General features: G+C 41.8%; 1 protein-coding gene across 5 annotated transcripts in view; it reads left to right on the forward strand.

Annotated features, from left to right (window-relative positions):
* Positions 1-24,267, forward strand: part of RXRA (retinoid X receptor alpha) — a 310,855-nt gene that overhangs the window by 280,145 nt on the left and 6,443 nt on the right. For all 5 annotated transcript variants that reach the window (XM_073599591.1, XM_073599593.1, XM_073599592.1 and 2 more), the window contains 5 exons: positions 11,808-11,977; positions 13,527-13,656; positions 18,741-18,873; positions 19,258-19,349; positions 22,192-22,297. In XM_073599591.1, coding sequence (XP_073455692.1) covers positions 11,808-11,977; positions 13,527-13,656; positions 18,741-18,873; positions 19,258-19,349; positions 22,192-22,297 — 631 coding nt within the window. The remainder of the gene's footprint in view (positions 1-11,807; positions 11,978-13,526; positions 13,657-18,740; positions 18,874-19,257; positions 19,350-22,191; positions 22,298-24,267) is intronic.

Here is a 24,267-nt window from a genome sequence, read left to right on the forward strand (position 1 = left end):
TATGCTCACAAACCAACAACAGACACCATGGAAAAAAGTGCCCATCATAGTGTAGTAGTTTAGTATCAGTTTAGTATCAGTTTCACATACATCAGGTGAATGAAAAGCAACCCAAAAGTTCAAACAAAGCTGCTGTAACTTACATCTAACACCGCCACAGCCTTTATTTATTTTGTACTTCTGGAAGATGGCGCCCAAACCAGAAGTAACGTGTAACACCGGTCGGGATATAGGCTAGATAAAGATGGCAAAGATAGTAAACACTAGAATCCCCTGAGGACGCATATTTGCGTGAAGCGCGTTGGTCGGCGACACGTTAGTAATGCCATGCCGCTGCACCAAGTCCCACTGTGGATGCCTGTGAGCTGCTTATAATCTGACAGCATATAACTGAGGTGAATGCGCATTCCATAAGTCTGGTGAATGGGAGTTCACATGGTGACATTTTTTTATGGTATGGTAATGCATATGGATTTTCTTCAGGGTTATCACAAGGTATTTAAGGACTTTCTGTTATTAAAGATCTATGCCCGTAATGTTGTATAGTGACACTGAACATTATATTATAATTTATGATTGAAGCGCTGCAATTATTATATTATCACTCAGAAGTTACTTGTATATCTACTTCTATTGCTAGCAGCTTTTTATGTACACTGGTGCTAGTGTTGACTATTATATTTTTTATATATTGTGTATTTTTTAGTCTCCTAACCCTGATGATTTGAGAGCTTCTGAAACACATTGGACATTGATGGACAGTTTATTACCCTTCGTTATGAATAATAAATGTCCACTGGACCTAATCTTGAGTTGTGGTGCTCTCATCCTTTTCTACAGACTTTCAGGCAGCTCTAGGGATTTCCAAAGGGAGCCTCCAAGACTTGAAATCCATTTCCATTCTCATGCACATCTGGGTCCAGCACCCTACCAATACATTTTTTTTACTAATGTATCAGAGGTAAAGACAGGCCTCCTATATATGCAAACTGTTTTATCTGCTAATTTATTTTTTTTTTTTTTACATGTTCAAGTTTTGGGATTCATGTAGCCCTACTGCACTGTATAGCTAGAGAGTGACATCACTATTTACTGCTGCAGTGTGCAGTGTCACTTGCTAACTTTGCTGTGAATAAGTAAACCCACCTTGCTGAGGTCCTCCATTTACTCTTTGTCCTATGAACTACTTTTCTCTTGATCCAGCCCTCGATGCCTGAAACATGTTACGTTATAGCACTATGCAGTGGCGAACTCTCAGCCTTCTTTTGGAAATGCAAGGGATTGTGGGAAGTTAAAGATAGAGGCAACATGATTTATAGTAGTGTACAAAATACAAATAAATAAATCCGTGTGCACTGCGCTTCAGGCTCGGTTCACACTGCTGCACTGTGAATTTGTTCCGTTTTTTTGTCCTGTGGGAGGTGCGAATTTACCGCGATTTTACTGCAGATTTCAGGAGTTGGACATAGCTGCGATTGATATTCTAGCCAATGGAATCATAATGTAAAAAAAAAAAAAAAAAAAAGGTGTTAACTTCCTGTGTACTTCCTGGTTTTTGTGGAGAGTAGTGTGGTGGAATTCGCACATATGTGAACCATCAATGCGATTCAAGAACGATTTACATTGATGTCTTTGGAGACTAAATTCGCAACGCAGTAAACTCGCACAAGACCCTTTTTTTATCGCATTACATTCGTAGAGGAATCGCAACACATGTATGTGAACAACCGTCATTGAAAACAATGACTTTAGGGATGACATGCGAATTTAAAGTGCTTTAAAATGCATCGCATTCGTTATGAACTCGCATCAGTGTGAACCGGGCCTAAAACACCAAAAAATGATAAATAATAGTGCTGCTACTTATATCAAAGAATACACACCAACAGGTTAAAAATAAAGATACAATTCTATAATTTTTCACAGCAGCCCTCAAAAAATATTTAAATGAATTAACATATACAAATGTGTCCTCCTACTAGTATCGGTATCGGTGCCGATACGAGTATTTGCCCAAGTACTTGTACTCGGGCAAATGCTCCCGATGCTTCACCCGATACCTTTTACATGCAGGGTCTCCCGGAAAGTCAATGGGCGGAGAAGGCGGAGAGGAGCTCGAGTCCTGGCACAATGAGAGCGAGTCCTTGCTATATGGGCTGAGTGTAACAAGATGTCCGCTGCTGCATTCTGACTAGGCTTTCTGCGGTCGAGTGCAGGGTATATCAAGATGTGCTTTTGTATACTCTACTCTTTATCGATTTAATTTTATCATGCCAGGCATTTCAGCGCCACTGCCTACCAATCAGTTCGACCTATCATTGCCCATAAGTGCCACCTATCAGTGCCCATCAGTGCCAGCCATCAGTGCCCATCAGTCAGTGCCACCTATCAGTGCCCTTCAGTCTTCATAATTATAAAAAAAGATATCGTTAATCTGTATTGTGCTTTGAAAACCGTCACTTGACATTAAGAAAAAGTATCATAATCTGTATTGGCGAGTACTTGAAAAAAAGTATCGGTACTCGGTCCTAAAAAAGTAGTATCGGTGCAAACCTAATGTTCTCCAAACTTCCAGGTGCAAGCACAGGTTTGCTCATTAGTTATAATCAAGTCACCCGTTGTAAGCATTGCAGCTGAAAATCTCTAATTATTGGGACCTGATCAGGACAGCTTGTTCTGTTGAAAAGCAGGATCGCTCGTAGAAAATAAAGGAAAGCACTAATGCAGCCATCACATCTAAGAATTGGAGTTTGGAGCTGAAGAGCTTGGGGGAAAAGGTGCAACTCTTAGACCCCCATACACACTATACAACTTTAGTTGTCTGATTTCCGTTAGATTTACCAAAACCATGTAGTGCAAGGGCCTGCCTGATTGCATACAAATTTACAAATTTAAACTCTTATGCCGCGTACACACGATCGGACATTCCGACATCAAAATCCTGGATTTATTTCCGACGGATGTTGGCTCAAACTTGTCTTGCATACACACGGCCGGCGGTCACACAAATGTTGTCGGAAATTCTGAACGTCAAGAACGCAGTGACGTACAACACGTACGACGAGCCGAGAAAAATTAAGTTCAATAGCCAGTGCAGCTCTTCTGCTTGATTCCGTGCATGCGTGGAATTTTGTGCGTTTGGAATTGTGTATACACGATCGGAACCAGCTCTCAAATTTTTGTTGTCGGAATGTCCGATGGATCCTACACACGGTCAGAATTTCCGACAAGAAGCTCGCATCGAACATTTGTTGTTGGAAATTCCGACCGTGTGTATGCGGCATTAGGGTGCTTTCACATCGAGGCGTTGGCGGTAAAGCGCCGCTATTTTTTAGCGGCGCTTTACCGTTGTTTTAGCAGCGCTATTCGGCCGCTAGCGGGGTCGCTTTTAACCCCCCGCTAGCGGCCGGAAAAGGGTTAAAACCACCCGCAAAGCGCTGCCCCATTGATTTCAGTGGGAGTAGGGGCACTTTAGGAGCGGTGTATACATCGCTCCTACAGCGCTGCAAAGATGCTGCTTTCAGGACTTTTTTTTTACTGTCCTGCAAGCGCACCGCTCCAGTGTGAAAGCACTCGGGCTTTCACACTGGAGAGACAAGAGAGTTCCTTTACAGGCACTATGTAGGCGCTGTTTTTAGCGCTGTAGCATCTGTAAAGCGCCTCAGTGTGAAAACAGTCTATAGGTTTGACCTTATATTATATGGTTTTTGGTAAATCTGAAGGAAAAAATCTGCAGAAAATTGTATAGTGTGTATCCAGCTTAGAAAGACAAATAACATTTCTCAGCTTCCTTCCTTTTATTATTCTCACTGTCTGGTATTGCAGGCAGTATCTGTGTGAAGTCAAGCAATTTGGATGGAGTGTGGCGTCTATTAGCGGCTGTTCAATTTAACCTCCTGAGTGTATTTTGCCAAACACGAGAGTGAATGGCAACAACATCTGGTGAGCTTGTTTCCTAAGGGAGTGGAAGTAGCACTTATCACTGTGGTGAAGGCATTGGTATTTGAACATCAGTTTTTTGCACTCAACTTTTCACATTCAAGAGAACTGTCGTCCATGTTCTGTGGGGAATTGCAAGATATTCTCTCACTTTTTTAATTTCAATTTATGGACATTAATATATGTTTTATGGACACATTTATATCTGTTAATTTAAATATTTTTGAGTGCTACTGTGAAAAATTATATAATTGTATCTTTATTTTTCACCTGTTGGTGTACATAATTATAGTAGTATTTAAAAATACAGTTTTTTTTTTTTTTTTTTCAGAAATTTTGTGTTCTTGAATTTCAGGAACTTCTTTTGGCTGATGTGTTTTAGTCCAGAGCAGGCTTTAAGCGGTCCTATGTCTTATAGTAACGACTGTTTCCTAGTCGGTGAGTAGTCATATGACAGGAGTGACGCGTCACAAGGCCTACTGAAGTCACTGTTAATTTCAATGTCAATTCACTAGCAGGGACTGTGCTCGTGACGCATGAAGAGAGAAAGGAAGTGCAGCATTGAAACGGGAAGTGGTTATTGCTGTCGTGAGGCTGTTGGTTTTCTTTGGTGGTGGCACACTGACCGCAATCTCCAGGGTTGGTGGGGGCGGGTGTGAGAGCTGCAGAAATTATTGAAAAAAATGCTGACACCTTCCTTTACAATCTGCAGTCATTCTGTGTCACCAGTGTAAAGTCGTGCAAGCATCTGATTAAAATACGGTCCCGTCAGCATTAAATAGAACCAAAATTCAGCTGAAATTTAAAAAAAAATCTTACTTGATCTAAAAGTAGTATTCAATGGGTACCCACGTGCAAAAGCATTCTACATTAAGTTGCCAAGCTACCAACAGATAGCCTATTGCCTCTCAATGTACCTGTGTCTTTTCCTGGAAAAGTATACTAGCTATGAAACAATGAGCCATACTTATGGCCACCCACCCTCTGGAAAGCAGCGGGCAATAGACTGAAAGTTTCCCTCTTTGCAAATCAGTTCTTCTTTGTGTTCTGTGGTCATCAGATATGACCCGTGCTCAGCTTCTCTTTTTGTCCTAGAAGGGTTGTACAAACATTTCAGCACACTAAGACAAAAAGGTGTGTGCCAGTATCTTGTCTTGCATACTAACGGTACACAATTGTCGTGCCACAAACACGAACGTAGTGACGTACTATGAGGAAATTTAGCTGTTGAGCGCCACCCTGCTAATTTCGTTTTTTGTGAGCATTGATTCTGAGCATGTGTGTTTGTACTTTCGACTTTTGTGTGATGGATTTGTGTACTGACCATACAAAAATCAGACGTCAAGCCGTTGTCCGCCAAAAATTTACTAGCCCGTCATCCAACATTTTGTTGGCCGAAAGTTGGACAACAATTGTGAAAAGGAGTGTACTAACGGTAAGATTTTAGGACAACAGTCTGTCAACAGACAATCCCCTGCCAACAATCGTACCATGTGTACGAGGCTATAGGCACACATACGGGTGCAGTCGAGCATGGATGGGTTTCTATGCATAAGGCAGCCTAGTCACTTCAGTTGGCTGCTCTATACACAAAAAATAAGGAAAAGAAGTCCCTGACTTTTTTCCAAAACCGCACGCTACTGAATTGCATGGTTTGGCTGAAGCTAGTTTTTTTTTTTTATTGATTACTTAAATTGATTTGTTTTTATGTATTGTATCAGTGAATGATTTTTGGAAAGCTGTAGTCCCAGCTTTTGGTAAAGGGGCATGACCAAAAAAGGTCTGCCCTTTGGCATCTGATCAGCGCTGTCAGCCAATGGCTGAGATCCCTGACCGGTGTGTTCTGGTGGGGGGGCCATCCCCCTGTCAGAATACAATAGCTCAGCGGGGGAGATCGCTGTACTAACATTGGATTGGATCTCCTCCCAAGCTCTTCAGTTTTTTTTTAGTTCAGCCTACTGGGTTGAACGAACAAAAACTGATAGTGTGTACCAGGCTTTAGACACAATAAAAGATCCTGTAAAATGCATTATTATGATCTCTTAAAACCTGAGCAGTCAGTCTTCCATAAAAGTTATTTTTTAAAAATGTAGAACAGAATGTAGAACAGAAGTTAACAAAATACCTTTGACTTGATTGTCTTGTCCTGGGTTTTTTGCAATGAAGCCATACCAGTATCAGAGGAAGGCACTAGAAATCTGTCTGGATGCAGTAATAGATCTATAAACCAGAACAAATTAATCTGCAAATGCCAGCGATTTCCGGTTGCCTGTTCCTTTTCATAAAGCATCAGGCTAGGTTTAAGTTGGGTAAAATGCGGTGTCTGTGACAACCTAACAAAGCCTAATTCCTGCCAGGACCCCTGTGAGGAGGCATCTGTAAGAAATTCCCTTCTCTTTCCCCCATCCCTCAGCAGGATGTGCTTGTCCTGCACTAAGTGGCGGCCATCCAAGGCCTTTCCCCATCACATTCCTCTCATGCCTCCAGCGACACAGAGCTTTGGTAGAGTCGGCGCCCGGATCCTCGCAGAGGCAGTATGGACAGGATGAAAGTTGAACAAAGTTTACAGTGTACTCAGGTTCACCAGACAAGGGAAATCCTCAGAAGTTATCTAAGTTCTGCTGTAACTGTAAAAATACAACTTCTAGTGAACCCGGCAAGGCTGCATTATCTCAGTATGATCACCACATGGTCATGTTTACAACATACCTATGTATAGCTTGTTGGACATTATTTTTTTGCCTTCTATGTGTGTAATGTAGCCTGTCCTAAGCTTAAAAAATCCATGATCGAAGGCTCCTACATTTCCAGCTCTGAAAATTGGAGGCTCCATTGTGTACAGTGACATGAGAATGCTTTTGTCAGCTAGGAAAGACAGGAAGTCAACTGTGTGTAGGGAAGTCTCTTCTCCTCAGGATCAAGACTTATCTTTTTTTTTTACTTCAGATAATCGGAAACTTTTACTCTAACATTGAAATAATAATTTTCAAAAAAATGATTGGTATCTAAAACCAAAAATGTAGTTTTTTTTTTTGTGGATGAAGTTGGAAGGGTTAGACATCTTGTCAGGAGAGACAGAACGTGATAGAAAGTCCAAATGTTACAGCTGTCACTAATACAGAAACTGAGGGTAAACATTTGTTCCAATCACCGCTGGCTAAGGGGAAATTTACCATCACTTTGTAGAGATTTCCTCACACTTAAAGTGGATGTAAACCCTCTCCTATACCCAGTGAAGTGATCAGCCTCCGATGATACACAGAGATAAAACAAATCTCCCTACATAAGTTTTACATGTATATCTTCTGTCTTCAGCTTTAGATATAGATATAGATATATAGATATATATATATATATATATATTCTTTAGAAATTGAACATCGTGTTAGAATTCGTACTTCCTCTTTCAGCAGTGGGAGGGGAGTCTTGGCATACACTGTGTCAGAGCTGATTGGAGGTAAGGCACACCCCCCCACTCCACATAAGTTATAGGAACGAAGATACTTGCAGAGCTGTGCTGTGAAAAGATCAGCTCTCTGCTAATCTATAGCAACCTCCCAGACACTAATTTTCAGCTGCTTTTGTCAGAAGTTGTCATGCTGATAACAGAGGAACGAACCAGCAGAAAGACACGGGACTCTGTTGGGCAGCTTGGTCACTGCATGTCAGGCAATAGAACTTTTATGTGTGACACTTCAATAAAGTTGGTAAAATAAATTTAAAAAAATAAAGTGAACAGTGCTGGGCACTAGGATAGGCACTGCCTGCACCACAACGCACACCAATCTGGCTGGTGTGAATGGACCAGTGCTGCTGTTCTTCTAGTACAGGAAATTAAAGGAAATCTCTTACACCCCCCCCCAAAAAAAAAAAAAAAACACAGACAGCACAAAAAACAGAAGGCCTCAGTGTACCTCTGCATCAAAAAAGGGGAAGTTTCCTTTTAAAGAGTCATTGACAGTTAGCAGTGTTTTTTTTCTATGCTTTTTATAGCTCACAATGATACATAAACATGGAGGCAGCCATATTTAATTACATTATACACATGTCATGCAGCGTGTTTAGTAGGGACCCTATGGTCAGAACATACATGTTTACATTTTCTCAGTTTAACATTTGATGTTTTCTATTTTCTATTGTGAATAAAATATGGGGTTGTGAGATTTGCAAATCTCTGCATTCTGTTTTAATGTAGTTTTTACACAGATACCCAACCTTTTTGAAATTGGGGTTTTATAACATCAGCATTGTAATAACAATACAAACAGCAGTTATATTTGACAATCCAATATACACTTGAAAAGTCTTTTATTTACTGAGTTCTGTTCGCTATCTCTTTCCACAACTTCCTGGACTTCTTGCTTGCTTTGTAGCTTCTCATCTGCTGCTTACTTTCAAATTCTAAGGACTACATATCCTATAGCAACTTGCTGCCTGCAAGCAATAATTCCAGTACTGACTCCCCCTCCTGAAACTCCTCCTCTCAGCACCTCTGTAGTTCAGAAGGCAGGCTCTGTGAAACGTGTGACACAGCAGTGCCTATCAACAGGGAATCGTGAATACGTGTCACAGAACTCAAGGGGGTTAATATCTGGAGATCTTCACAAAATAAGTTTACAAACTTCAAGATTTATTGTAGAATTATTTGTAGAATCTCATACATACCTAGGTGGAAGCAGCATCGGTCTCCCACCTGCTCTAACACTGAGAACAGAGTGATCAAATACCGCCGATCACTCAGCTCTTAGGGCACCCTGAGCAGAGAGTAGCTGACTGTCAGTCACAACTCTCTGCTCTGCACCCCACAGGAGCAGCTGGCTCAAGCTCTCAGTGGCTCACTGAGAGGCTGAGCTGGGTGCTCATCCAGGCATGTGGGCGGATCCCGACTTCATTGTCATGATCTTGCCTGAGCCTGGACCGGCTCTGTGACTTCAGCACACTGCTGAAATTGGGTCACAGGTGTGCAGAACGAATTGCACTTCTGTGATTCACAGAAGTACAGCCAAACAAGCTTTGGCTGTACTTCTTCTTTAACCTCTTGCCGACCAGCCGCCGCAGTTATACGCAAATCACCATAGGTGTACTTCGGTTCGCGCACGAGGTTCGATGTCCGCCGGCTGCCCGCGATGGTTCCCCGCAGTGACAGAACGGGGATCTGCCATAGTAAACAAGGCAGATCTCTGTTCTGACAGGTGATCACGCAGAGATCCTGTCTTTCTGCTATGTGTTGTTCCAGGCAGCCCATCCCCCCCACACAGTTAGAAACACACTGAGGGAACACATTTAACCCCTTGATCGCCCCTGATGTTAACCCCATTCCCTGCCAGTGTCATTAGTACAATGTCAATGCATATTTTTAGCACTGATCACTGTAATAATGTCACCGGTTCCCAAAAAAGTATCAAAAATGTCAGCTAAGTGTCTGATCTGTCCGCCGGAATGTCGCAGTCCTGCTAAAAATCACTGATCACCGCCATTACTAGTAAAAAAAATAAAAAAATTAAAATGCCATAAATCTTTCCTCTATTTTGTAGACGCTATAACGTTTGCAGAAACTAATCAATATATGTTTTTTGGGGGTTTGTTTTACCAAAAATATGTAGCAGAATACATATTGGTCTACATTTATAAAGAAATTTGATATATTTTTTTTTAAATGTATTGGATATGTTTTATAGCAGTAAGTAAAAAATATTGTTTTATTCCCCCCCCCCCCCAAATTATCCGTCTTTTTTTGTTTATAGCGAAAAAAATTAAAACCGCAGAGGTGATCAAATACCACCAAAAAAACCCTCTATTTTTGGGATAAAAAGGACATAAATTTTATTTGGGTACAGTGTTGCACGACTGCGCAATTGTCAGGTAAAGTAACGCAGTGCCGTATCGCAAAAAATGGCCTGGTTAGGAAGTGGGTAAATCCCTCCGGGGCTGAAGTGGTTAATGTTTCTCTCACCATTGAAGTGTTTGGACAGAGCTCAGTCAATAGACTTTCAGTGAGAACAAACCCTCTCCTGGTGGGTTATATATCCATATTTTTTACAGTGAGGCCCAGTGGGAGCTTCTTCTTTGTCCCAGGCAGGTTGCCGGTCAGTAGCATAGTAACAGCATGCAGGATGGAGTGTTTTGGAATGAGAATGTTTTCTGATTGAAAGCTGTGATCCCTGATACCCCATATAACAGCAGTGGAAACAGTAGAACCCAGTGTAGAGATCCAGCCACTCCTAAAAAATCAAATAGGATAAAGGGGCAATATTCTAACTGATCTGGAAGACTGAATTTGCTGATTGTCTCATGAAAGCCAGCCAAGAACTGGATTTTTTCCCAAGGTTTCTATGTCTGCGAGAAGCAAACAGCCTTTGGCTCGCGTGTGATTCACCATCAACAACTTTCTCAGCATATGGTAGAGAGGACAGTGCAAGATGTGATTTGACAAGCTGACTTCCCCCAGAACGAGGTGCAGGTCAGAGGCTCGCTAAGACCAGTCAGGGGCAGGATGGGGCTGAGCAGTACTACAACTCCCAGTATCTCTATTAGTAATCTGTGGGAATAGATAGAGATTTCTTTTGTGCAGACCGACTTCCTGAAATATACAGATATTTATCTGTAAATGTTTGGATTTTTTTTTTTTTATATATAAAATACCTCACTGCCATGTGTATTTATTGATCAAAGCTTTTGAGACCCCATTGAGAGACCTTTTTGCTCCAGCACATGATTTAGCTTGCCAGTGACTACATAAAGCTTTAAGGAGTCCGTTTGGATGGAGGTGGCCTTTAAAGTGATTGTAAACGTACATTTTGTTTATGTAAAAAAAAAAAAACATGTCAAACTTACCTTCTCTGTGCCATGGTTTTGCACAGAGCAGTCCTGATCTACCACTTCTACCACTCTTGAGACTGAGAAAATGCTTCCTCATGCCTGCAGCAGACTGATGCCAAGGCAAGGTCACTACTTTTTACCAATAAAAGCTTTTTTTTTTTTTTTTTTTTTTTAATTATGCTATTTCTGTATATTGTAACACACCAGGAATTTATAAATGCAGACATGTAAGGTTACTGAGAAGCCCCCTTTAAGCCTCCACTTTTCTAAATGGGTTCTTTTGAATTGCTGCAAATTGGAGTTCTAAAGAAACAAGTGCATTTTACAGACGGACAGCAGTTGATTCAGCTTTCACAGTCTGTTTCACACTTATAGGCAAATCACATATGTAATGACCGAAATCCAATGTTTGAGGCGTGGAACCCATTTTATCCTCTATATGTAAATGTGTGATATACAGTTTGAAATGTAAACAAAATTATGCGGTTTATTAGAAATGTATCCAGGTAAAGAATTAGCTGTAAGACTATCAGTACATGGTTGGGGCTCAGGTTGCACTTTATCTGCTTCAGGGCGAGTTCATACTGGAACATGCGTACAAGCACTACTTTTTCAGATCGAGTTGCATCCAAACCGCCTAGTACTGTTGTAGCAAGCGGTCTGGTGGCCACAAATGCAGTGCATTTGTGAGATTTGCTTGGGGTGCCATTAACAAATTAATTGGCACCCTTGCATGTCTTGCAAGGGCAGCTTGTTTACGTGCCGTTCTGGTGTGAACAGGCCCATAGTCTTTTTCTCTTGATCAGTTCACAATTTCTTTCAGTCAGCTGACATTTTTTATTTATGCTTTTTAATAATCCATACACAACACTCCATTTATTTTATACATTTATTTATTTTCAAGGCTAGGTAATATGCTGGCAGTTGAATGGAGCCGGAACATTTTGTTTCCTGTGCTGTGTATGTTTGTTTTTCTCTTTGACCTGTATGGTTTTGAGTCAGTGCATCATAGTGACCAATGCAAATGCTTGTCCTATTCTGTCACACAGCCGTGCAGGAGGAGCGTCAGCGGGGAAAAGACAGAAATGAGAATGACGTGGAATGTTCAAGTAGTGCTAATGAAGATATGCCTGTAGAAAAGATTCTGGAGGCGGAACTGGCTGTGGAGCCAAAGACCGAAACTTACATCGAAGCCAACATGGGCCTCGCCCCCAATTCTGTAAGTACTTGTTACCGATACTGTATCTGTGAATGCCCTAAAAGCCATTACAGAAAATATGGGGCAGTCTTAACCAACTTTCTGCTCTCTAACACTGTAAGTCCCAGTATGAAATGGCAGTGACTTTCTGCTGTATAGAAGTGCTCTTTATTGCTAGTTGATAATTACAAGTGGTCCTGCAAGTATGTGCCTAATTTGTATTGAATGGGAAGGCTATATTCGCAGTGGGGTCACTGATCGCTAGTGAATGGATAGGATATATTTGTAGTGAAGTCATTAGTGCCTAGTGTATGAGTAGGATGCACTCTTAGTAACGCCACTGGTCTCTAGTGAATGAATAGCCTGTATTTATAGTGATATGACTTGTTTCTAGTAAACGAACAGGCTTCATTCTTATTAATACTATCAGTCTCTAGTGAATACATAGGCTGCATTATTAGTGATGTCACTGGTCTCTAGTGAGTGGATAGGCTGCATTATTAGTGATGTCATTGGTCTCTAGTGAGTGGATAGGCTGCATTATTAGTGATGTCACTGGTCTCTAGTGAGTGGATAGGCTGCATTATTAGTGATGTCACTGGTCTCTAGTGAGTGGATAGGCTGCATTATTAGTGATGTCACTGGTCTCTAGTGAGTGGATAGGCTGCATTATTAGTGATGTCATTGGTCTCTAGTGAGTGGATAGGCTGCATTATTAGTGATGTCACTGGTCTCTAGTGAGTGGATAGGCTGCATTATTAGTGATGTCACTGGTCTCTAGTGAGTGGATAGGCTGCATTATTAGTGATGTCACTGGTCTCTAGTGAGTAGATAGGCTGCATTATTAGTGATGTCACTGGTCTCTAGTGAGTGGATAGGCTGCATTATTAGTGATGTCACTGGTCTCTAGTGAGTGGATAGGCTGCATTATTAGTGATGTCATTGGTCTCTAGTGAGTGGATAGGCTGCATTATTAGTGATGTCACTGGTCTCTAGTGAGTGGATAGGCTGCATTATTAGTGATGCCACTGGTCTCTAGTGAGTGGAAAGGCTGCATTATTAGTGATGTCACTGGTCTCTAGTGAGTGGATAGGCTGCATTATTAGTGATGTCATTGGTCTCTAGTGAGTGGATAGGCTGCATTATTAGTGATGTCACTGGTCTCTAGTGAGTGGATATCCTGCATTCTCGGTGATGTCAGTGGTCTCTAGTAATAAATATCCAGACTCCAGAGATTAAATAATGTATTGTAAAGAAGAGGTTGCTTTATAATGTGTTCTAATAAAAATACACCGTAGACAGAATCTGCAGCGACATTTGCTGGATGCCACAAGGACACGTAAAAAGGACTTTCAAATGTGCAAAATTTTCAGAAAAAAGATTTCCACATGTTTTCACAGGAGTTCAGGGAATGTAGCACAAGTCTATCAGGTTACAAATGGTAGAAGCACACCCCGAACTCCATATATCATTTAATGAGTGATTACAAAACAGAAACGATATGCAGTGCTGATGAAATAAATACTAGATTTGTTTACTGATAATGTTCCCCAATATTCTCTACCTGCAGCCTAGCGACCCCGTCACCAACATTTGCCAAGCCGCAGACAAGCAGCTGTTCACCTTGGTAGAATGGGCAAAGAGAATCCCCCACTTTTCAGAGCTGCCGCTGGATGATCAAGTAATACTGCTGAGAGCAGGTAAGTGCACATCATCCTCTGCTCCCTGACAGCATGGCTCCAATTGCCTTTTCTTGCAGGCAGCCACCTTGTTTACTTGAAATGACCTCATTGCTTCCTGTCAGTGATGTCACTAGTGAAAGGATAGGGTACATGTTCAGGGAACTAAATGACTCAGCTGATAATTTTACGGTGGTCATGACGTTGTTCACTTCCATCAGTACTGAAATCTGTGACGTTATTAATCCTTCTCAGATGGGGTATTGGTTAGAAACAAGTGTTTAAGAAACATGTTGCATTAGTTACAGAAATCTTTAAGGCTGGATTCATATTTGTGAGGTGCATTAAAGCATGTTATGTCGTGTGCTAACCCTGGTTGAGGTGCCTAGTAAAACGAATGGCACTTGCAGTGCACCAACGCTCATTCAGTCATAGTGTGAACTTGGCCTTAGTGATTATCCTCTAATCCCCTGCACAGCACCACCCAGACTGGGAGAGGGAGGACCAGCAAAAGGATAATTAGTCTTTGCTGCATGTACATGTGATGGCAAGATGACAGATGGAAAAAAATAGCTTCATCAGTTTGCCTGTTGCCCTTTCTTTTCTAATCACAAGCTTGGAGTTGACCAAGATATAGTACATAACTGCAGTAGAGAAAAGTGAGGTCACTGACTGGCAGGACTGTGTAAATCCTAGAACATGCTAGACAAAATTACAAACCTTTCTGCAGATAAAATCACTCTTATGTGTGCAAATTTGCCTGAAATTCAGTCTGAAGTCAGCTATAGATGGATTGAAATTCATCAGGAACCGGATGAACTTCGATCGATGGGCAGGCTGGTTGTACTGAAGTCCCTCTATCAATCAACTTTGGTACAACCAGCCTGTTTTCTTTCTCCCGATCACTGCCGCCGCTGATATATAGCGACCAGTGGAGATCATTGTATTCTGCCGGTGTGGAAGGCTCCCTGCTGGCAGAACACAATAGCAGGAAGGAAGGAATTCCTCCATCAAAACTGTTGATGTGAGGATCGAGCAACTGCATAATGTATGGCCTGCCTTGGGTATCGCTTCAAATTCCCTAAGGTTCAGGTAACCATTGTTTTAGTGCATCTGCATTATTTCTGCTGTTTAAATGGTATTTGTATCTGGGTGTCAGCTACATGCCTGAATGTACAGCAGTAATTATATAAGTTGCAGAATGCTGAAAGTAGGGGGTCTATAAAGAGTCTTTGGCACTGGTTTGGGGAATTGGGAATTCTTCTTTTGTAAATGATAGTTTTTTCTACATTTAGTTAAAGGATCTCTTCAAAGAATTAAAGGGTCAGACCACCTAAAAATAAACATTTCGGTTTTTGGAAAATGCTGATGGGGCTGGGTTTGTCAGAGACACCAGCTTTGAGACCCCTGCCTGTGATTTTCCAACCTTCATTAACCTGGAATGCATTTAAACAGCTTATTGTATGATATAATATTTCATGGAGTTCACAATATATTGAATGCAGTAGGATAAGTTTGACTCCAAGGGCTGAGATTAGTGAACTAAATCAGGGGTTTTGTTCCAGAGGGATAAAAAAAATAGTGACTGTTGTGGGTGACCGGTCCCTTTAGGATATTTGACCACGTCCATTGTTTCTGAAGAGCGGCTGTGAGCCTGGATCTGAGTCTTGCATAGCTCTGGCCGAGCTGTACGTTAAATAACTTCCCCAAAGTATTTTATCTAGCGACTTCATGTATTATTGAGCGGCGGGAACGGGCTCTGGGGATGGAGCACACATGAAACATTAACAGGCCAACATCTAGCTAAGCGCAGAGGCTGCCTCCACTCATGCATCGTCTAACAAGAGATGAAACACAGCTTAAGGGCAGAGCAAATGCCGATAGGGCGGCCAGTCTCTTCCTTTCTTTTTATGGCATCCTAAAAGCATAAAATCAAACACAACAGCCTCTATTTTGTGTCTTCCAGAATGACTGTAACACTTTATGCTGCCTTTTTTGTCGATGGTCTTTTAGTGGAGTTGTAAGTTATTTATAGCCGCCTTGGTGTGAGCTGAAGATGTGAGAAAATGGCTCTACATTTAAATTGTTTATTCAGTTTCAAAAGCCCGGGCAGCTGCAAGTCTCCCGAGAGCTACCTGTCAAAAGAGACGTGCGCAGGTATTTGCTGGCTTAGTGTAATGTGAAAATGGCGTGATGCTTCAGCTGGTCATCGAAAAATAAAAAGTGACAGGTCCTCTCTCAGCAGCATCAGGATTCTGTGGGGACTTAAACTGGAGATACAGGCTTTTCAATGTAATGTAAATAACATGGCAAATCAGGTTGATGTAAATAATCTTAATAGCGTATTGCTTTTTAATGTTTTCAAGTGTAATTACTGTATATGTGTGTGTGGCAGCCATCTTTGTTCATTACATATGCAGGTTTAGCTTCCTGCTCTTCAGTGTGTTTTTACTTCTGCTTTTCAGAATGCAACTCCACTTCTGAGGGCACTTGATATATTGCCTCCTTATTCCGTGATTTAGTCTTGTATTGGCGCACTGTCACAGCACAATCGCGTGCATTGTACGCGGTTGTGGCGTGGCCCTATTGAGCTCAATGGGCGAGTTTGAGAATAGTGTCACTTGTCAAACTCTGCACCTTAAGTTAAAAATGCTGCAGCCTCAAAGTAAAGCATCGTGGCCATGACATGTGTACAGTTCTGTAATAAATAAAAAGTGCAGTGCTACAATATTTCAAACATAAATTGCCATGTATAAGACAAAATATCATAAATGAAATATGTGACCATATTACATCACACAAACTCCTAACACATGATGAAAGTCCAAAAAGGTCCATAAAGTGCAAAGCCGTGTCCAAAGTGTGTGGAAATCATCCAGTGAAGGTATGTTCTCAGGTGATATCAAACATAAAGTGACTCCAGAGAGGCTTCCTTCACCAAACTGCACTCGCCAGAATACCATTGGTAAATGGCATAATGTCAAAACAACCTTTTGAGAGTTCCCAGCCAGGGCTTTTTTTCTCGGAGGATGGGTGCAGGAACTCCTCCCATCTGAGTCACCCCTTGTCTCTGCCCCCTACCCATCTCTGACCACCATCCCTTGATTCCACCCCCTACCCACCTACCAGTACTGCCCCTTTTAGAGAATACAGAATCAAGTATCGTTTTGTGGTGCTAAATCATTTGTATGGAACATGTTGATGATAAAAAGAAAAGCAGTAAAATAGATCCCTTGTAGTCAGCAACAAAAGAATCCCAGTAATAGATCCCCACACAACAATAGACTCCCCTACCAACAATGGACTCCACCCCAACAACAATAGATTCCCTGCAGCAACAGTGAACTACCCACAACAAAATATCACACCCAGTAACAAAATATCCCCCCAAGTAACATTAGACCCCCCCCCCAGCAGCATCAATAGATCCTCCAGCAGCCAGTAAAAAGAGACCTCTCCCTCAACAGTAGATCCCTTCCAGCAACATAAGACCCCCCCATCAACAATAGTTTCCCCATCAGCAACAGTAGACCCTCACACAAAATCAGATCCCCACCAGTGACCATAGATCCCCCAGCAGCCAACATCAATAGACCCACCAGCACACCCCACACTCCACGCTATTACATACATTCGGTGCTGGAGGTGCCGGAACTGCATTCCCCCACGTTCCCACTGAAAAAAAGCCCTGTTCCCAGCAATCATCCAGTGGCTCTTCCTCACACTGAAACCTGATCAGAAGGGTGCTCACCACACGGTGCCCGAGAAAAGTTTTATGGTGTAGTAGTTTATTATAAAAATAATGACATACAATATAAAATAAAGGCTGTACATCCAAGTAAAAAACATAAGTGGCCAAACTTGCATCGATGACCGCCAATCCCAACCTAGGATACGGCGGTGTGGCGTCAGCATGCAAGGCTCCTTCCTACGCGTTTTGTGCACATGCACATCAGGGGATCCACCTACCTTTTTTTATTTACTGAGTGGCATCATAGGGTTGGTCACCTTTGTGCTAGCAGCTTCACCTCTGAAGTGCTCACTGTGTTTTGTTTAGATATATACAGTCCTGTCCGGCTGTTTTGTGACAGTTCAGATGGGCAGCCAAGGGGCAGTAAAACCATGGCTCAGCCACCCGCTTTTTACCACTCCCTGCCCATCTGAAAGTGCGGTTTGACAGGTGGTGGTGCCTGTCATTGTAACCCATTGATTTTAATGGGCCTGCTCCGCAACAGCCAAACGCTCGGCTTGCAGTTGCATTAGGGCTCACTTACACTAATGGTTGGGCGAGGGGATTGTTAAATCATGCAGTTGAGCCATGCCTTTACCACCCCTCAGGAATTATTCCCCGTCACTTCAAGTGAGTGGTGCTGTGCTGCAAGCCTTACAACCACGTGAAATGCATGCGGTTGTGGCACACTAGTGCTGCGATCAAGGGGTTAAAGCAGGCGACGACGAGGCAGTACAACACCGCCTCGGCTCCTTTCAAATGCTCTCTAAAGTAAGAGAACAACCCCTTAAGTACTTTAAAAATCAAAGTTAAAAAAAAAAAAAAATGGCGACGGGAGTTGGTAGTCTCAGCTGTCAGCCACTGCTCTACTGTCCTCTGAAAAGGAACCTACCTCTGCAGCGTGTATGAAAGAGCCCTTTCTGTGTGATATCTGATTTCTGCAAGAGAGAGAGACAGTGGACCTATGCTAAGAGCTCCCTCTAGTGACCAATCTAACAACTTTCTATATTTAATACAATTAAAATAGCAAGTCAGACCATAGTTGGTAAAAAATTTGAATGTCACATCAAATATTACTTTAACATAATGCAATAAAAACACTAAATATGTACACCCCCTAAAATTACATTGAGAACATATAAACCTTGTTCCCACTCTTACCAGGAATTGAACCAAAGACACCAATGCTGCATTTACAAATGTGAACCACATATGGTGGGCTAACCTACCCTATGTTTGTAGACTCAGAATGCTATTTTCTTATTTTGTATATTAGTTTTTTTTTTTTTTTTAGGGCTGATATCCTACTTTTTTTCCTGATGAATAGAAAGAGTGATTTGTTAACTTAAATTGCCTAATTGTCATCTTCATGTAGGTTGGAATGAACTTCTTATCGCCTCCTTCTCACATCGGTCAATAGCTGTTAAAGACGGGATTCTCCTGGCCACTGGTCTTCATGTGCACCGGAACAGTGCGCACAGTGCGGGTGTAGGAGCCATCTTTGATCGGTAGGATGTTACCGTAGAGCTTTCAGATGAGAGCACCCTTCTTAAACAAGTGCAAGTTCTGTTTCCTAATATCATAGCAGGATTCAGCTGGTTCTGGTAATACAGTTGATGATAATGATCATCTTAAATGGAATTGTAGATAGAAAAACACTCTCAGTGGATTGCTGTGGGAAAGATTTGAGCCTGACATGAAAACTTCACTGATCCATGTCTGTTATAACACGGCTTTTATTATTCAGGCAAACAATAATGTTTTGCTGTTTAGAAAGGCCAGAGAAATGATATTCTGTTTCCTCCATGGTTTTTATTTATTCACTAATAATGGTAATATGAATTTACATAATTCACAAAACATTTCAAAAATTTTTTTTTCTCTTGGTTCAGTGTTCTGACAGAACTAGTGTCCAAAATGCGAGACATGCAGATGGACAAGACAGAGCTGGGGTGCCTCCGAGCAATCGTCCTTTTCAACCCAGGTGAGTGAGTGAGGCTGTATGCTGGTCTTTGGTTATTGTTGATCTTAACCCTTTCATGACTAAGCCTATTTTTGACATTTGGTGTTTACAAGTTAAAATCCGTATTTTTTGCTAGAAAATTACTTACAGCCCCCAAACATTAGATATATATTTTTTAGCAGAGAATCTAGAGAATAAAATGGAGATTGTTGCAATATTTTATATCACACGGTATTTGTACAGCGGTGTTTTAAACGCAAATTTTTGGGAAAAGGGACACTTTCATGAATTTTAAAAAAACCAAACAGTAAAGTTACCCCAATTTTTTTGTATAATGTGAAAGATGATGTTACGCCGAGTAAATAGATACCAAACATGTCACGCTTTATAATTGCACACACTCGTGGAATGGCAACAAACGACAGTACCTAAGAATTTCCATAGGTGACGCTTGAAATTTTTTTTACGGTTACAAGGTTAGAGTTATAGAGTAGGTCTATTGCTAGAATTATTGCTCTCACTCTGACGATCGCGGTGATACCTCACATGTGTGATTTGAACACCGTTTACATATGCGGGCGCGACTTCCGTATGCGCTTTCTTTGCTGCGCAAGCTCGCGGGGATGGGAGTGCTTTAAAAAAAAAAATTTTAATTTATTTTTATATTTATAAATTGTGTTGAAAAAAAAAAATTTGATTACTTTTATTGTTGTCACAAGGAATGTAAACATCCCTTGTGACAGTAATAGGTGGTGACAGGTACTCTTTATGGAGGGATCGGGGGTCTAAAAGACCCCCAATCCCTCCTTTGCACTTCACAGTATTCAGATCGCCGTTTTCGGCAATTCTGAATACTGTGTATTTTTTTAAAACCGGCGTCATTGGCAGCCGAGTAAATGGGAAGTGACGTCATGACGTCGCTTCTGCGTTTACAATTAGAAGGCTGGAACTAAGTCCTCCACGGCTTCGTTCCAGCCCGCCCCCAGCGGCGTCCGATTGGTAAGAGCGGCGGGAGGCAGCGGGAGGGGGGGGGGGGATGTCCCCTCCTGCTGCTCCGGTATAACAGCCGAGCGGCTTTTAGCCGCATCGATTGTTATACCATGAAAGCTGATCGTCCGCTGTAAAAAACGGTACCGGGACGATGCCTGCAGCTGCGGGCATCATGCCGGTATAACCCCGGAAAGCCGAGTACGCACATCTGCGTACACTCAGCGGGAAGGGGTTAAAAGAAAACTAAAGTTCTCTCTCACAAACAACAAGCTTCCAGGCTTCTTATTGCAGAAGAGACATTCAGTGTCTCTTCTGCAATAAAGTACACTTACCTGCCTGCTCAGTGTCTCCAAGGACACAAACTGAGCTGCACATGCGCATCTAGGCTTATATCGCCAGCACAGTCACTGCGTGCCGAGCCAACGGCCTCCTGTACAGGCGCAGGGGTGACTTCATCCTGAGCTGGCCAATGAGGATGACCGAAAACTGGCACCCAGGAGAAGATGTCGATGAGGGATGGGGACCAATGAAGTTTGAAAGGTAAGTTTAGCTCCACTCAGCTTGTAACATTTGCCTTTCAGAGTTGCATGTACACAACTGCTCAGAAATAGCATGTTTCCTGGTGATCTTACTTTTCCTGACTAAATCCCTCCAAAACTGATGCTTCAGGTATAGGTAGATGCAGATGGGTTAAATCATTTTTTGGATGTTGTCAAGTTTTTTTTTATCAATAAGGCAAGCATTATATAAGAAAATGGTGGAAAATAAGACCTTGTGCTTATAGATAATTGAGCATATTTCAATTTAAAAATCAGAAGAAAAGGTTGTTTTTGCTAGAATAAAGGAGAACGCCACCACTTCCTATATCTAAGCTGACAAAATTACCCCAATGCCATTATCAGAAAATAAATGTATAAATAAAAATTGTCTGCTTGTAAGGAGTGTCTCTATTTCTGGGAAGTTTCATCTAAAGGGGAAATACTGTTGGCTTGGTTGTGCAAAAGAGAATCTTCTACCTTTTGGTCGTTACAGAAACACATGGCTTGTAATGTGAAATATTGTATCAATTTCTAATAAATATTAAGCTTCTATTTAAGCCAGGCGTGCTCAGGCCACATGTGGCCTGTGAAGCCCTCTGATGTGGCTCAGGACCTTAAACCAGGGAAGTGTAAGCCCTTGTTCTGGGATGGCAGGTCAGCAAGCCCAGATCCCAATCAACGGACTGCCAACCCACCATCCCAGAGCATCAGAGTGCATGGAGCTGGCTGCGGTGGGAGCAGGAGCCACATATGCAATGCTTCCTCTGTAGTGCCAACTCATGTACCAGGCGGATTGATACCAAGTGCACTTCACCTGGGACCTTTCTTGCAGCCTGGAGAGCGATACCAGCAGAAACTGAAAGAATAAAAGGTCAGTGTATTAAAAATCACATGCACTGAACTTTTGCAATGGGCATATTGGCACGTATAAAAAAGGGGTTATTAGGCTGCTTTCACACATTTGGTGCACTTTCTGAAACCGCACCAAAACCTGAATGCAGACGTTTTGGTATGCTTCTAGAAAGTACGCCATACCCGCAAGATTTAATAGAAGTCTATGGCTCAGTGCAGCTAACCCGCAGGAAAGCCGCAGGTGCAATGTACTGTGGTAAATTGCAGCGCATCAGTGTGAAAGCAGGCTTATAGGGGGCTCAGAACACTAAGGGCTCATTTACATTTGCAGTTTGGGGGGCTGTAAAACCCTATAGTTCATTGTGGCCCACGACCGGTTACCAAATCACTTAAGTGGCCCTCAGTCTTCAAAAAGATGAGCATCCCTGATTTAAGAGATGTGTATGGATCTGCATGGTTACATTTGTTTTTGTTTTTTACAGATTCTAAAGGTCTCTCAAACCCGTCGGAGGTGGAGGCACTGCGGGAGAAGGTCTATGCATCTTTGGAGGCTTACTGCAAACATAAATACCCCGAACAGCCAGGAAGGTGAGTCTCCCTGCATCCTCCTCACACTACCCAGAATCCCCTCTGCTCATAAACACAAAGGAAGGGGTGGGGTTGTTTTCTATGTATGGCATCTTCCAACTATGGAAAAAAGGACCCTTTTTCTGTCCAAATGTGCTAGACAAAAGACCTTCACCATAGTAATCCTTTTCTCATTGCAGATAGGAATAACGGCAAATTATTAGCTTTCAGATTCTGACAACCTATAGCAGAATAGATAAAAGCCACCACTTTTACGTTGATCTGTGCACAGCACTCCTGAAGTGGAGCTCAAGGGCGCCTTAATGAATTTTAGAAAACTACTTGAGCCTTCCCAAATGCTTTGCAAATACTTACCGAAGCTGATGCTCTTCAGATTAGAGGCTGTCATTATCTACTGAGAATACAGGTTGCCTGGCTACTATGGCGATTCGGTGACATCAGTATATTTTCTAATTATGAAAATCAGTAGTGTTGACCTTCTAACCTACATGCTTTTTCTGTATTCGTGAAACCAGAGACAGGCAACTAATATTTTCAGGAGCAACAGTGACCCTAAGGAATATATATAGGACCAAAAGAGGGACAGTTGTGCAAGAGAGAGGTGCAGAGGATTTGGGTACAGAAGACAAACTCTAGGGAGCGGTAATGACATTATCAGGGAGCAGCAGATAATCATTAGTTGACTTGCTTTTATTTGTGACAGCACACTCTGTAAAGTCCTCAAAATTCATCATTCATCTTTAAGGCTTTCCATTCTCCTCTGTTTCACCCCGTGTCCTCTAGGGGAACTCCAGCTGAAAAATGAGGCCGCAGCAGCGAAGGAGTCAGGCTCCCCTCCCCCGCCTCTCATATGTTTTAGTTTAAAATTTTAAAGTTTGCACTTCCTGGCCGGCATTCAGAAAGCCCTGTTTTTCCTGGCGCTCTGACTCCCGTTCTCAATAGCTCAGCAGAATTCGCCCCTTTCCTTGGCCTCTCTCCAAGCTGAAAATGGATCAGATTTATTTTTTTCCCCTCATTCTAACCACGTTGATTGCGTGATGACGGGAAGAACTAAGTCGGCTGTCCCTTGAGGCGCAGTTAACGATTAATGAGAATTTTCATAGTCTGTGTGTTGGACTTTGATTCTATTAGGAAAGCTGAATGACTGACCATATGTCTTGTGTCCAGCAGGAGATTTCATATTTAGGTGGACACTAAAGAAGACCTGTCTTCTTCAGTGGAAATGGCTTTCCTGTTTAGATTTGGCCTCTGGACATACTTGATGGACTTTGGGCTTTTATATATACTATATTACCACCATTGAATATATTCAAATTCGTTAAATCAATCCATCTAGGTTAATAGCAACATTATACATCTGAAGCATTTACTGTTTTCACTGAAAGTCTCTTGATATAAATCAGTACAGTGCCTAGCATTTAGAGAAGAGGAACAGAAAAGCACAATCCTCATTACCAACAAGAAAGCATGATATTGTATATATGCTACAATAGTAAAAAGTCAGCTACTACTAAAACCATTCCAGTCCTTGTTCTCTTGCAATTATTTGTACTTCATTAGGGAACAATGAGTGAATGCTTTATTTATTACAGCACTGCTGTGATGGAAAAGTAACTCTAATCAGCTGTCTGTTAGCAGGCAGGTTGCTGGGCTGCTGTACAACTTATCCTGCCACTTCTATTAGAAGCTGTTGTGATCAAGCTTGCTCCTAATGGTGTATATTATGAACCTTGATACTTCATCTCATTGTGTCTAATGAGAATTTTATGTCCAGTCATGTATCAGTCTTTTTAGGAGGTTATTAATTAATTTATTTTTGGTGTCAGTCGCTCCATTTTAGCTGGTTTTCTGTCCTGACTTAGACCAGCATGAAGGCCCCACAGAACTTCCTAGGAAAGGCTGTTTTTTTTTTTTTTTTTTTTTGTACAAAAGGCTGCAGTGTTTTTTCTTTTCTTTTTTACTGACGCTTT

Source organism: Aquarana catesbeiana, linkage group LG09 (genome assembly GCF_042186555.1).
Source record: "Aquarana catesbeiana isolate 2022-GZ linkage group LG09, ASM4218655v1, whole genome shotgun sequence".
NCBI classification, from domain to species: Eukaryota; Metazoa; Chordata; class Amphibia; order Anura; family Ranidae; genus Aquarana; species Aquarana catesbeiana.